The sequence below is a fragment of the Prionailurus bengalensis genome, chromosome A1, assembly GCF_016509475.1.
Source record: "Prionailurus bengalensis isolate Pbe53 chromosome A1, Fcat_Pben_1.1_paternal_pri, whole genome shotgun sequence".
NCBI lineage: Eukaryota > Metazoa > Chordata > Mammalia > Carnivora > Felidae > Prionailurus > Prionailurus bengalensis.
This window is the reverse complement of record NC_057343.1, coordinates 112,633,888-112,649,596: the sequence shown is the minus strand read 5'-3', so window position 1 is coordinate 112,649,596 and position 15,709 is coordinate 112,633,888. Positions and strand designations below refer to the sequence as shown.

Below are 15,709 nucleotides of genomic sequence, written 5' to 3'. Positions count from 1 at the left end.
CCCTGAGCAGTTGCAGGGTCCTGTGGCCTGGCGTGGGCAGAGGGGACAGGGGTCCTGCAGGGGTGAGGAGTCACCGACAGGAAGGAGATGGGTTTGAACACAAGAAGGGCCGTGGCCGTTGGCATGACCTGTGCTGGGCTATAGAGAAGGGGCGGTCAGGTCACTGTCGAGGTGCTGGCTGTAGCAGCTGCAGGACAAGTGGGGTGCTGGGGGAAAGAGGAGCGAAAAGAGCCCTAGGAGAGAGGAAGTCAGTGCCCTCATACTGCTCTAAAGAGAGTCGGTGATGCAAAGAACCTAAAAAGTCCAAATGCTCATAACTTGTGAGAAGCAGGATTGAGCAGGCTGGGACAGCTGTCAGGGCCTGGGGGGCGCCTGTGACCCAGAGTTGCGAAAGCTGGGGGTGCGGTGGGGAGGGGGGCGGTGCACATACCATAGTTACCTCTGTTAATTTACGCTGCGTTTTCATTTCACTTCTGACATTTTGAAAAGACAAACTGTGCATAAGGGAAACAGCACCAAAGAGGGTAGAGCAAAATGCTCTCCCCCGATGGAGTTCCACTCAGAGTAGGCATGTCTGCGTCACAGATCCGTGAACGCGCATGCGCGCCTAAGTGGGGAGGACAGGCACGGCCTCCGCCCCCCGCACGAGGGCAGCCCGCCCCATGAGCACTTCTTGTTCTCCTCCGTAAACGTCCCTCTGTCAGGGAAGTGTCACCACGACAGGGCTGTTGCAGTGAGTTTCCTCTTTACGTTACCCCCTTCAGATCTTTTCATTTCAGCAGACATCTGATTGTTCGCCCCTTCCCGAGATGAATTAAGAACAAATGGCTGTGATTTTCCGTATCAAAACAAACACACATATTAACCGCTTCCTTGAAGATTAACTTGGCGTCCTTGAAAGGGAGTGAGTGGGAGGGCAGAGGGCCTGGCCCAGCTGTCAGCCAGGGGTGGGGAGAGTTAGAGCAGGCTTTCCTGGGCCCGCCCCCGCACCTCATCCTTCCACCTACCTTCCTGGGCCTTGACTTGTGCTGTCTCAGCAAACGGTTTTGGTCCTGCCCCTGCTGTGGCGCACTCTGTGGGGGTCAGACAACAGTCCCAGACCCCATCCCCAGGCAGAGACTGCCTGTGGGGCCGCCCTGGGTGCTGCATTCTATCAAGGTAAGTCTGGCAGCCCCAAGGTTAATCAGGTTCAAGTGCGCTTTTCAAACATATGTAAACTGTTAAATGTAACAGCAAAGAGTAAACTATCGGGCAAGGAAACACCAGGTTTTCTATATTGCTTTTCTCCTCCTCCTCCTTCCAACTCTCATGCACGTGCATCTATCCGTTTAGCTAGGCCGTTAGTGTGGTAGGAGGAAACTGAGGAATAGGAAGTTTAGTTTTCTTCTCCTGGAAATCCAGCCTGCTACACTTTTTAAAAGATGAAGTGTGTGGTTGTAGCCCCAATAACTGTAGTTTACATTTATGTAACCATGCTCTAACCATGGAAGTTGGTAACTCGTTAATCCTCACCAGCCCTGGAGTGACCTAATTTTTATCCCCTTTCTATAGAGAGGGAAAGCCTGCCTTGGGTGTGCGTTGGCCATTCACAGCAAGGTGCAGGAGCTGGGATTCATACCCAGGCTGTCTGACAGCAGACCCTAGCTCTAGCACGCTGCCCTTTGTGGCTCTTGCACTCCGTTCAAGACAGACCGAGGAGGTAAGCTTATACAGAAGTGCTGGAGACTTGGGGGAAGATACAGGAAGATGTTCCAGAAAGGGAAGGTACTCAGGCACTGGGCTGGGTTGCAGGGTTAGAGGAAGGTCATGTTTGTCAAGAATGAGATCTTTTTGTTAATCTGTATCATGTAGAATGACCTACTTTTTACTTGGAAGTCTAAGAACCAGCTTACTTTAGAAACTCCCAAATTAAGCTGTATTTCTGTCTTACTGGGAGACGTGGGGAAGGTGGGAGACTAGACCAGATGCTCATGGGTTTTTAGGAGGGGTCTGTAACGTGGGCTTAACAGCAAGGGACAGTATGTGTCAGACTTGGAACATCTGCAGAAAAGCAGCAGAATGGCTCATTGTTACAAAATACCTTGCATCTTGCACAGAAAACGCTACCTTCTGTTACTGCTGTCGGTTTTATTTTCTCTGTGGAATCCCCAGTTCCTTTGAGGCCCCGGGACAGGCAGACTGGAGAGCTTTGCTGTGGCCTGTAAGTGAGGCCCTGGAGCTCTGGGTTGACAGCTTAGCAGGCTTCAGACTCTGCCGCTCATCTCCTGAAAAGGTGAGGTGCGGGCCGGTGGATTCTGGGCCCCCAGGGGAATTGGAGGAACTCGTGGTGCAGTCGGGATGCAGGAAACTCTTAGCATTTCCTCTCCAATTGGAGTTGATTGGGTTAAAGCTTTCCAGAATGGTGTAAAACAGTTCTGAACTCCGTGAACTGCTGAGGGAGGCCTGATGAATTGAAAGAAATACAATAAACAGATTGCTCGTCATGTTGTTGGCCTTGTAGCAAATATCTGTTTTCTCCTTGGGATTACGTGAGCATTTGCTTTCCTTTGATTTCTGGTTGTTATTTTCAATATTTCTTTTGTTAACGGAGATGCCTCAAACAGCTCTGGAGAAGCCCCTGAGTCTTCGCAAGGTTTGTGTTTAGAGTTTGGCTCAGCCTCCACACGTCACCTGTTAGCTGTTAGGAGTCTAATTCTGCAAGCCATGACTTCATCTCCCTAAAGGAAGATAGACGGAATGCTTCAGTACAACAGATAGGGTTCAGTTCAAGATGTGTGTGGGGGGGGGTGGGGTGGGGGGCAGGGTGGGGAAAGACTAAGCCTTTGGTCTCTGGGTGAACTTGGAAAGTAGACCTGTCAGAGGTATTCACGTTCAGACAGCTGGTCTATAGCTGAAAAGGCTGCCAAATAATGCCATTATTCACGGCTGTGGGAATTTTGTCAAGTGGCCTTAAAGAGATCACGTTCCATGAGGCTGGGGGCTGGGGGCCCAGGGGTGTCTGCAGTGCTTGCTGCTCTGAGTAGAGAATAAGGTCTCATTACTGGTCTGGACCACTACAAATGATGGATCCAGTGGCTCACTACTTGCCAGAGACTGGCCCTGGCCAGGAGTGGGAGCCAGAGACGCTTGGGTGTTTTGTGAGTTAGATCTTAAAACAAACAAAAAGATCTCAAAACAAAAAAAATAGCTCAGAAGCCGGCCAGTGTTACTTGTCATTCAACATGTCCCCTTTACCCTTTATAGCATTTATCATTGGGAACCTTACCACCCTTAGAGTCCTTTCCAAGGCTGACCCCAAACCAGTTGACCCTTTGGGCCCAAACCAGTTCATTGTTGGTCATTGGTAACAAAATTTTTCCCATCACTGGCCAGGAAGACATGGCTTGAGGGGGTGGAGAACCTGGTAAGGGGTCTGTTTTTTCTCTTCCTAACTGCTCTTGCCCAGTTTCCTCCTGTGGTTTCTTGCAAATTCCATTTGTATTGGTTACCGCCCACAGGGTTGTAGCTCCTAAAAGCAGCCTCCAAAGGAGGATCCAACCATGAAGCTCTGGACACCATAGAGAAAAGGACTTGTGTCTGTAGATCTGGTGCTTTCTGGATTGTCTTTCCCAGAATCCTTTTCTCTTAATGTAGGCAGGGAAAAAAAAATTTTAGAGATGGACAAAACCTTCCAAAATACAAGATGAATCAAGTGTAGGAAACCGTCCCTTGCAGGAAGGCATGGTTTCCATTCAGGTTAAGACAGAGCTGAAGCTGGCCCGGGACTACCCCTCCCCCTTGTTTGTGGGGGCATGAGCCCTTCCCACTGTATATGTGGTGGGGGCCGTGGCAGGAACCTACATAACAGCTCTGACCTTAGGCTTCCGTGACCCTGCCCTTGCTGTCATTTGCAAAGACGGGATCAATTACTAGGAAGGAAACTGAACGAGAAAATCTCCTTTGGTGGCATGTGCCCTGCCCCAGTTCCCCAGCAGCCAGCACCCACTCCCTCTGCAGAGCAGATGGGGACTGTTGCATAGGGCCGAGCAGCTGGCATTGCAGCCCTCTCCTCTCCGCCTGCGGCGGGCAGCCGTCTCCTGGCCAGGAAAGCCCCTTGTGATTGCTATTTCTGAAACTGGCCTGAGGACTACAGCGGGGGCATTTATGGATACTTGGCTAGGGCTGAGTTCGTGCTCTGGGCTCCTGCCTTTGTTAGCTGTCAGATTCGGCCTCCGTCTTTCTTGGCTGCTGTGAACTGCCCCGGCTCTCTGCCTGCTGCGGTGCACTGCACGGTCGGGCGTGGAACAGGCTTCTCATAAAAGGTGTGTCTCAGAGGTGCTCTGTCTTGTGTGTCCCTTGACAAAGGAGTTGCTATGGTAACTACCCTCTGGAAAACATGCAGGAGTCAACTGAACGTATGGCTCTTGCTCAACTAGCTGGAGTGTGAATATGTGCCCCTCTTTGTTCTCCCCACCTGCCACACCTCCTCTCCCTCCCCACAGGCTGAGCTGAGGGCCTGCCCTTTGGCAGTAGAGGGCTAGAGGGCAGGAGGGCCAGTCCTCTTGGCACTCGCAGAATGAATGCTGGATGGGGTTTGCAGCCAGAAAAGAGTTGGGGATTTTCCTGCTTCTTGGTGAAGGAGGCAGAGGAGTGACAGCCTGGCTCTTTCCAAGGAGCTACACTGCTCCTCATCCCACTCAACACACCTATCCCTCAGTGTCGCTTGCACGTGGATCCGTGCTGACTTAGCAGTAAGTGAGTGCAGGCCTTGAGATGGCCCAAGTGTGGAAGCTCAGGCCACTAGAACCTTTAGCCACAAAGCAAGAGCGCAGCGGGCGGGGGCACAAACGCTGCTGGAATCGAGGGGGAAATTCCTAGAGAATTCATCTCCAATTGCTGTGCCACGGGTGCTACTCACAGTCCTTCCTGTACTTTAAATGCTTGTACATGCTGCCTGTCTCCCACCCAAATTAGCGGCCCAAACCCACCTTCTGAGTCTTTGCATCTGTCATCACCATCTTCACTGCACACAGAAAAAGTTAAAGCAGCGCTGCCTAACCTAAGACCACAGCCCTTGCCCACAGTGGCCATGGTGCCTTCTCATGGGAGAGAGCCTTCCACTGACACTCTGGGGGCGGGAAGAGGAAACTGGCCACGTCCACGTGCCTGAGAAGCCATCCTGTCAATCCATTATGCCGGAGGACTTCCGGCTCCGTTGTGGGTCTCTAATGCAGGCCAGGTAAAGCATTCTTAGCACCTTATTGGAAAAAGGTTGTAATCCAACAGCCTCCTTGTGTGCATTCTGGCTCTGCAGATATGGATGGCCCCGTGTTTCCCTGTGGTGTCAGAAAGTGGGGGGGGGGGGAGGGGTGGCAAGGAGCGGAGGGGATGGCTGAGGCCAGGAAGAATGCCAGATGGCCTTCAGTTCTGTGGTGCCACCTGCTCCTCTCTGGCCTTCTTGCCACTTGGTCTCCGGCCAGAGATGGCCACAGTTCACTGTCTTCCCTCTGCCCTCACTCCTAGAGCCTGTGCTCACACCAGGTGAGGCTCCCACTTCAGCTCCTCGCCAGCCATGGGCAGGACAGTAGTGTTACAGGTGTGCTGCCTCCTCGGTGAACACAGCAGGAAGAAGCCTGAGGTGGGCTCATTTCTGCATTCATGGCCTCTGGGGCCTGGCGCCACTGAGGTATCCCAAGCACCCTCTTCTGCATTGGCCAAAATAGGCCCATCTGTGCTAGGCATAGGGACACTCCGCCATGATCACTTACAGGGAGGCTTCAGTGAAATGGCTGGAGGGGCTGTCTCCCCCTGCACCTGCACTCAGGGCGCTGGGAAACAGTCCTGCTGAGACTAACGAGTCAGGGTGGGAAGTGGGCTGGTTCTCCTCCTGTCCCGGGCCCTCCCCGGGCCTCACTCTGGTGACTCTCAACTGTGAAATTCAACATGAGGGACACTGGCCTGGGAGCATCAGGTGGCCAGGGGCCTTGTGGTGCCTCCAGTGTTGGTGTGTGCTCACTGACGGGATTATGGAGTAAATGAAGTCCTGCCTTGGGTTCAGAGTGGAAACCTGTCCCAGGTGTGACTGGTTTTTCACTTCTACCAATACGAGAATTTGTGTGAGTAGCCAAGCAATTTTTCAGCATTCTACACACACCATAGTTACTGCACTCGATTCGGCACTTGGCACTTGTGGATGTGTACCATGGAATACTGTAAACTTTGAAGACAGGATTTTCATGTAGCTACAAGGTTTGCCCTACTTACTTTGTAATGAGTCTCAGTTTTGCCTTTGCTGGAGACATCCAGTGTTGACACCGTGACCTGGAATACTAGGAAATCTTTAGTACCAGGAAGAGGTCAGGCTTGAGCCGGGCCCAGAGGACCACAGCATGGGCAGAATTGCAGACATGGGGAGGGGGTGTAAGATACATTTTGAGACAGTCTGGGTTAAGGAAATGAGGACACAGTGATGATGTTGACAGCAAGAGCATTGTGCTGCCAGGGAGAAAAACCCTCTTGCCAAAGGGCACTGGCTGTCCCCCAGGTTGGGTGCTGTGGCAGAGCTGTCACCCTGTCCAGTGAGAGCCTGCCCCGAAGGACCGGCCAAGGGACTTTGACTAACCACCAACCAGGGACCGAACTCCTAGCTTGCTAGCTGGTAACATTTTTTTTTTTTTCAGTGTCAAGCGTACAGAATGCTGAAGGAGGGACGCTTGTGTCACACACCTAGATTTAACAGCACGTAGCATATCCCCACGTTAGTTTTACTCCATGGCGTCTGTCAGAATTGTTTGAGAGACTAAATTGCAGACGTCAAGATAGTTCACTCCCAAGTACTTGGGCAGGTATCTCCTACGAACAGTTTTCTCTACAGGGTACTGATGCTATGGTCACACCCCAGAAAATTAATAATCCTTTAGTATCTAATATCCAGTTGACATTCAGATCTCATTTTTTCTCTAGAATGACTATTACAACTTTTTTTTTTTTCTTGGCTTTGAGTGTGAATGTGCAGTGTTGGACATTGCTTTGGTCAACAGATTTGCTCAGCCACCTCCCCCCACCGTCCCGTGGACACATGCATGAGCCGTTGCTTATGGTGCTCGGTTGCCTCTCAGGGTCGCACTCTGGCTCTGCAGGGTCGGTCCTGGTGACGTGTGGAGTGCCGACTGCGGGCAGCCCATTCTGGGAAACAGGTTCACATGTCAGCTCCACCACTTATCACCCAGAGACCCTCAGCTCCTCCCTTCTCTCTAAGCCTCCGTGTTCGCATCTCCAAAACAAAGGAGATGGACCGGGGGCCTCCTGGCTCCGTTCGGTACCTCTGTGGCTTCGCTCAAAGTGTGGCCAGGCAGGACCCCTGCAGCTTCATACCTCAGGGCAGCTGTTTGATGAGGCTGCTGCCTGTGTCCATTCACAGCACCATGAACTGTGGGGGGGGATCAGGAGGATGCCCAGGACCCCCTGATGCTCTAACATGACCAGCTGCTCTACCCCTCTGCTCCCCACAGCTGAGATTCTGGAGCTGGCTGGCAACGCAGCAAGAGACAACAAGAAGGGGCGGGTCACCCCCCGGCACATCCTGCTGGCCGTGGCCAACGACGAAGAGCTAAATCAGGTATGGGGCTCTCCTCCGCGTCCCGCACGCCAGACGCTTCTGCAGGCAGTCACAGTGGCCGAGAGACGGAGGGAGGTTGGTGTTTGGCTGGCTCTCAGAGGTTTGGGCTGCATTTTGGACCATTAGCAGCTTCTCCGCCCCCATGGCAGTTCTTCCTCCAGGCTTTATTTGGGAGCAGGAGGGAATGAAACAAGATATTTGGCTCTCCCTGGAGGAAAGATAGGAAATTTCACCAGAGTGAGGGACCCTGAGGACTTATTCCCTGTATAGTGAGCCTGGGTCTCATCAGCATCCTTGTAGATCCTGTGGATGAAGGAGCTCTTCATCCCAACCCAAAGCAAGAATGTGAATGGGCAGGGCCGGCTTCTTGAAGGTCAGAGACAGGGTGGGCTGGCTCACCATCTGCTACTTTGATTTTCCTGCAAGCTGCTAAAAGGAGTCACCATAGCCAGTGGGGGAGTGTTACCAAACATCCATCCGGAGTTGCTAGCAAAGAAACGAGGATCCAAAGGGAAGTTGGAAGCCATCATCACACCACCCCCAGCCAAAAAGGCCAAGTCTCCATCCCAGAAGAAGCCCGTGTCTAAGAAAGCAGGAGGCAAGAAAGGGGCTCGGAAATCCAAGGTATGTGATTTCGCAGGAGTGGGCGGGTTGGGGCAGGTGCAAGCAGGTGAGGTCATGAGTGGCTCCTTTGTGCTGAGACTTATCCGAGGACTAAGGAGGAACATATGGGAGCTGCTTGCGGAGAGGCTAGTCCAGCTCAGGTGGGCAGAATTGGGGGACCGGATCCCGGTAGGCAAGGGGGTGTGAGGAGGGTCTGGGGCAGATAGCCCCAGGCTGGAAGAGCCCATTCCTGGCCTGCCAGGGAGATGCTTCCACCTCTGGGAAGGGACCTGCGTGTGCAGGAGCTTTCCTGTGCTAGGGGTGGCTGCCATCGGGTCCTACCCACAGGTACTGGCTGCCTCTCGGAACTGTCACTGTGTTACTGTGCCTGCGTGTCCTCCACTGTGCATCTTCCAGTAGGATGGTTCAGACAGTTGGCTCTGTAGGACGGTTGCCTTGTTAAGGAGAAAAATAGATGTGTTATTCAGGTGCCCCTACCAAACCCAGCCTACACCAAGCAGGTCCTAGGTGCTGGTCTTTTTGTGGTGAGTGAAGCCCTCTCATTAGTGTGACCTAATGTTTTCTTGGGTGGGGCAGGCCAGCTGATCCCCATGTTCGCTCCTCACTGCACGCAGCACAGCAGCCCACCCTCGGGAGGTCTGGGTCTGCAGGTGGTTGCTCTTACCTGTCTGAGTATCAGCAGGATCAAGGGCGGGCGCAACTGGAAGCAACTGGAACACGTGCTCTGTGTTCCTCCCTCACCTGTCCCCACCTTTGAGCTGTTGTCAGAACCTCCGGGGCCAACAAATGAGGGACAGTGCAATGAAAGCTCATCATCAGTAAAATGGAATGTAAGCTGCCCTGCCCTGGGCCCCCACCTCAGGTGTGATCCTTCTGGTCTCCAGCCAGACGAGGAGGAATTTACCCCTGGCAGTAGGCGACCTGGCTGTTTTGTGAGACCCTCAGTAGTAGCTGGTGGAAATGCCTTGTGGATCAGATGCAGTGTCAGCACGTTCTTCCGAGCAAAACCCAAGCCTCTTACCTGATGAGGTGGTGAGGACACCTTCCCAGGACAGGCTGCAGCAGCACTGACCCGGGGCTAGGCTCGGGGCCACACTCCCAGCACATCCTCTCCTCTGAGCCAGTCCACAGAGCAGGCCCCAGGCTCCCAAGTTTGTGTCTACGCTGTTCGCTGGCCTTTGGTAGTTGAAGTTCTTGTACACCCTTCTGGGCGCAGACACATGATTCCCTAAAAACAAAATCTGAATTCCTCTTGCCACCAGGATACCACCTTGCCCTGCCCCACCCCACCTGAGAATCACTCCCAGCTCTGTGAGAGAGAAACCTGTTCCTGAGGAGTGTCCTGTAGGTTCTTGCCAGACGCTTGTGCTCCACCTAGTCCCTGGGGGAGGCTCAGGACCAGGCGAGGATGTTGCAGAATGCTCTCTTACTCATGCTCACCAACTGTAAAATTAGCATATTGAACCGTTCTAGCATTTGCATTTGCTGGGAATAGTGGGGCAGGGAAGGCAGGGGAAAGGTGCATGGGTAAGCCTTTCTAAATGTTTGAGGATCAAGATGCCAAGTCCGTCATCTCTTGAACATGGGCCTCAGGGAGCTGGTGCCCTTAGTGCTTGGCTGAGCCTTCTTCTGGCTGTGGCCCTAGCCATGGCCCTTGTTAATGCAGGCCCACTGCTGGTTGACGTCTGAGCAGCCTCTCTGATTCTTTGTCTCGGGCAACCCTGGGCTGAACCCCGCTCCCGTCATCCCACTACTTCCCCTATTAGTTTCTGCCTGATGACTTTCTGCTGTCCCACTTAAGCAAACACTAAGAATGCTGTGTCTTTCTTTTTGGACTTCAAATGAAGGGTGTGTGTGTGTGTGTGTGTGTGTGTGTGTGTGTGTGTTCAGCTCCTAGTAGCTATATTTGGAACTCAGTGTTTCTAATAACCATATGCCAATAATCACTCGAACATTCAGCTTTTCCCTTGATTACAAAAGCAGGAAGTCTGTTATGGTGGTCTGTTTTTCTTCCACACAATAAAACACATTGTCTGCTTACTGTACCAGTATTTGGCTAACATTAAACCCTGGGGGAAGCTGAAATTGGAACCGTGAACAGCTAATTTTCAAAACATTTGTTTAATGTAAATTGTGGTGTCAGCTCCCAGAAACAGCAGAAAACCTGCATCTCCAGGTTTAAGTGGAATGTTCTGAAAATAACCTTTCCAGAGACATGCAGAGAAAGCCTTCCTAACATGCTAAAGCACTTGGAGTAAAAGGGAGTTGGTATTTTTCAAGTGTCAACACGTGAATTCCAAATCATAATTTTCCCCCCAGTTCTATGTAATTGGAAGGTTTTGAGAGTCTCCAGTTGTGACAGCTGAGTCAGCTATTGTGGAACCGGTTGGAGAAGGTGCCAAAACCCACCGCAGCCAGGAGTCCGGGGCCCTGGTGGTGCCTTAGGGCTCCTCCTTCTTACTTGGGTGGCCTCAGCCAAGTCTGTGCCTCAGTTTACCCCCTCCCATGAAATGAAGGGGTGCAATCCAGCCTTATGCTTCAATGACTGTGCCTATTTGCATCATGTTTCTGACGAGGTAATAGGTGTCAGAGTTGGGATGGTATGAAAGAGAGTGCTGTAAGAAGTCCCCCTCTCGCCACGGCCCCCCACTCCTCCCCAGAGCAGTCTCTGCAGTGAATTTTTATGGGCCTTTCAGAAAGTCTACGCATGGAAAAGCGTATAGGCCCATACAGTCCTCCTCGTCATACCTGCCTTTGGATATAAATAAGTCCTGTTACCCAGTGCTTTTGCAGGGTGGGGCAGTGCTTAAGGGCGCCTGCTCACTGGCTTTGTGGAGAAGGACGGGAAGGGTGTGCAGCACACGGGTTGGGTGCTGCTGCTACTGACTTGTTCTACAGCTCTGACTATATGGCTGGTTCTTTCTGTTTCATGATGTGGTGCGAGTGGCCTCTACAGTGTGCAGTACCGTGTTAACCACGTCTCTGTGGATGAGCCTACAGCTGTCCCGAGCGTTCCGACAGACAGTGCCACAGTGACCGCGATGGTTGATGGGTGTGTGTGCCCACGCACCTGTAGGATAAAGTCCCCAGTGTGAACTTGCTGAAGCAGACCGTTTTCTGATGGTTCTTGGTCACATCGAGAACATTTTGTGCCATTAAGAAATTCCAAAATCTGCCTTGTTCTTTTAACATTCAGCGCCAAAGTTGTCGAAAGAAGATGCGTTCGTTCGATCAGTATTCACCCAGCCTGCACGTGCCCATTATTACTCTTGGGAGTGAGGACACAGTGAACAAAGGCCCTTGCCCTCCCCTGGTGCTCGGTGAGCTCTGCTCTGGTCTAGCAAGGAGAGGCAGAGTCATTCCAGAAGGGCTGTGGGTACAGGCGGGTGCGGTGACAAAAATACAGCAGAGTGACAGCACGAGCCGTGTTACTTCACACAGGTGAGGCTTCTTTGGTAAGGTGACCCTTGAACAGAGACCTGAGAGGGTAAGGTGTCTGGGCCCTCAGGTGACTGGTAGGAGAGGTGACTGGCAGACGACCAGCAAGTAAGTGTGCCTGTCTCCCTCCCAGGGAGAACTCAACAGGACTTGGCATGTGAGGTTCCAACATTTCCATAACATGCACACCTTTGGCAGTTGGAGAAGCCTAGGAATCCTTCCCAAGATAAGGTTTTCAAGGGCATAAAATGCTGAAGATTCAAAGGAAACCGTTTATGCTTAAATCTTCCAGGTTAACACCCCTTGTCAGAATGTTTACCGAGAGCCATAGGATAGTCTTTACGAGATCTCCAAGAAGATAGATAGTTGTTGCCAAAAATCTGTATAAAAAAAGGTCTCATCTAGGATTTTTCTTATTTTTTCCTTAAGTTTTTATTCAAATTCCAGTTAGTTAACCTACAGCGTCATATTAGTTTCAGCTGCACAATACAGTGATTCAGTCTCACGTAGGATTATTTAAACCTAAATCCGCACTACCACCCTAACTGAGCTCCAGCGCCGTGTGGAAATCACCCTCTGGATCATGAAGATAGGCTTGCTCCTCGCTGCCTGGCAGAAAGCCCGAGGTGATTTTGGGAGAGCACCTGTTTCTTTTTTGAGAAATAAATATTGAAACTGAAAATTGAGTGGTGAATGTTTGGGTTAGGGATGCCAAAGAAAGAGATTGGTTCTTTCGAGAAGCCGCCATCCTTGCAATTAAGAGGCCAATTTTGCTGGCCTTTTAATGAGCTTTCTAGCAGGTCGGACATCAAGGTGAAAGAGAGTGTGCATAGGGAATCCTGGATTGATGATTTCACATAAGGCATTTTGGACACTCAGTCCTATGTGTTCTTAAAAAGGCCACTGACTCTGACTGATGAGGATTTGTGCCATTCAGAACAAAACAGGGTGCAGGTACAATACATGGGGGCTTTGAGATTTGTAGAACAATACAGAATTCTCCAAAATCAACATTTAAGAGATGGACAAAGAGTATTGCTTGCTAGCGTTTCCCCTTCGGGCCAGGATCCGAAAAGAATCTACCACTATCACCATTTCTTAAAAGAAAATGGCATTTTAATCCGAGAGGCTGGGAAGGGAAATAGTCCCTGACTACAGGCTTTATGTAAAAGTTCATGAAACAATTACTAATGATTTGAATGTAGTGATATCTCACGAGGCACCTGAGTGCGACTACCCTGTCTTGGGCTGGGAACCTTGCGCGGAAGAGACAGCCATTTGCCAGGTATAGAGGCTGGAGAGAACTGGGGAGGAAAGGCCCGTCCTGTACAGACAGGGTTTGGCAGCCTTCTATCAAGGCCAGTGGCTTATCAGGAGTTCTCTCACCTTAGACTCCTTTTCCCCACAAGGAATTGAAGGCAGAGGGAAGTCCAGCAGTTTTCTCAAGGTTACATCACTAGTAGAACCAGAAATGAAATGCACAATTTCAGAGCCCAAACATAATGTCACTTGTATGACCTTTGACCGTGGACCACTTACTTTTCCTTGGCAGAAGCCCCTCTGTTCTGTTGGTGGAGGGCTGAACGCCTTCTGTTGTAGGTGAGTGGGGCAACAGCTTAAAAAGTTTTTTTAATACCACATTCTGGGCTCATCGTGAATATATTTGTGCCTTTGCAATATATACCCTGCTTACAATTTCCCCCTCTCGTTCTCTATTGCACTGTTTTCCAGTTTTATTGAGCTGTGCTTGGCGTGCAGCACTACACGTATTCAAGTATACAGCATAAGGACCTCACTTAAATACATCATGAAGTGATTATCACACTAAGTTTAGATGACCTCCCTTGTCTCATAGAGATACAAAAAAAAGTGTTTTTCTTTATGATGGGAACCCTTAGGACTGACTGTCAACAACTTTCACATATGCCATACAGCAGTGTTAGCTATGGTTGTCCGGCCGCACCTTACATCCCCTGTACTTATCTCCTCGCTGGAAGTCTGTACCTTTTGGGGGAGTATTTTAAAAAAGCAGTGTAGTTGCCCTACAATGTTAAGTTAGTTTTGGGCCCTCAACACAGTGATGGGTCTTCTCTGGATGTTTTTACTGCGTTCGCCGCACGTGTAGCTGTCATCTGTCACTGTGCAGCATCGTTACGGTAGCATTGATTTTATCTTCCATGCTGGACCTTTTATCCGTGTGACTTCTTCCCTCCATAACCGGAAGCCTGCACCTACTACTGCCCTGCACCCATTTTGCCCTTCCCATCCAACCCCCTCCCCTCTGGCAACCACGAGTTCTCTGTATTTATGATTCTGTTTCTGCTTTTTGTTTACTTATCTCTTTTGCTTTTTAGATTGCGCAAGTAAGCGAAATCTTGGTATTTATCTTTCTCTGACTTATCTCACTTAGCATAACGCTCTCTAGGTCCGTCTATATTGTTGCGAATGGCAAGATCTCATTCTTTGATACGACTGAGTAATATTCTTTTGTATGTGAATGTGTATTAAATGTGTATGTGCCACTTCTTTATCCATTCATCTATTGATATTCACTTGGGCTGCTTCTCTCTACTCATTATTGCAAATAATACTGCAGTAAACATAGGGGTGCGTGTCTCTTGTCAAATTAGTGTTTTCGTTTTCTTTGGGTCAATAGCCAGTAGTGGAATTGTTGAATCACATGGCAACTGTATTTTCTTGTTTTGCATAGTGGCTGCACCATTCTGTAATCCCACCAGGGCTTCTTTTTTCTCCATATTTTCGCCCACAATTGTTATTTCTTGTCCTTTTGATTTTAGCTATTTTCATAGGTGTGAAATGATACCTCATTGTGGTTTTGCTTTGCGTTTTCCCTGACGATTAATGATGTTGAGCATCTTTTTATGTATCTGTTAGCCATCTGTATGTCCTCTTTGGAAAAATGTCTATTCATGTTCTCAGACTTTTTTTTTTTTAATGTTTTAATGTTTTAATTTCAGAGGGAAAGACAGAGTGTGAGTGGGGGAGGGGCAGAAAGAGAGAGGGAGACACAGAATCTGAAACAGGCTCCAGGCTCTGAGCCGTCAGCACAGAGCCCGATATGGGGCTCGAACTCACAAACCGTGAGATCATGACCTGAGTTGAAATTGGATGCTTAACTGACTGAGCCACCCAGGTGCCTCTCTCTGCCTGTTTTTTATTCGACTCTTATTTTGGTGTTGAGTTGTATAAGTTCTTTATATATTTTAGATATTATACCTTATTAGGTATATCATGGCAAATATCATTTGCTATTTCGTAGGCTGCCTTTTCATCTTCTTATTTTTTTAATATTTATTTTTGAGAGAGACAGACAGAGCACGAGCAGGGGCGGGACAGAGAGAGACAGAGGGAAACACGGTATCCGAAGCCGGCTCCAGCTCCAAGAAACTGTGAGATCATGACCTGAGCTGAAGTCGGATGCTTAACTGACTGAGCCACACAGGAGCACCCCCCTCACCACCACCGTTTTCATTTTCTTGATGGTTTCCTTAGCTGTGCGGAAGCTTTTTAGTTTGATGTAGTCCCAATAGTTTATTTTTGCTTTTGTTTCCCTTGCGTGGGGAGACATATCTACATAAATGTTGCTAAGGCCAATATCAGAGAAATTACTGCCTATGTTTTCTTCTGTTTTTATGGCTTATTGTCTCACATTTGGGTCTTTAATCCCTTTTGAGCTTATTTTTGTGTGTGGTATGAGAAAGTGGTCCAGTATTTTTCTTCTGCATGTAGCTGTCCAGTTTCCCCCCACCCTTTGTTGAAGAGACTGTCTTTTCCCATTGTATATTCTTGCCTTTGTTGTAGATTAATTGACCATATAAGCATGGGTTTATTTCTCGATTCTGTTCCGTTGATCTGTGTGTCTGTTTTTGTGTCAGTACCGTACTGTTTTGATTGCTACAGCTTTTGGAGTGTATCTTGAAATCTGTGACTGTGATATCTCCAGTTTTGTTCTTCTTTCTCAAGATTGCTTTGGCTGTTTGGGGTCTTTTGTGGTTCTATACAAATGTTGGTTTTACTTGTTCTACTTTT

General features: G+C 49.7%; 1 protein-coding gene across 4 annotated transcripts in view; it reads left to right on the top strand.

Annotated features, from left to right (window-relative positions):
• LOC122487571 (core histone macro-H2A.1) overlaps positions 1 to 15,709 on the top strand; it is a 79,098-nt gene that overhangs the window by 24,115 nt on the left and 39,274 nt on the right. For all 4 annotated transcript variants that reach the window (XM_043588278.1, XM_043588271.1, XM_043588260.1 and 1 more), the window contains exons 3-4: positions 7,491 to 7,597; positions 8,024 to 8,221. In XM_043588278.1, the coding sequence (XP_043444213.1) occupies positions 7,491 to 7,597; positions 8,024 to 8,221 (305 nt within the window). The remainder of the gene's footprint in view (positions 1 to 7,490; positions 7,598 to 8,023; positions 8,222 to 15,709) is intronic.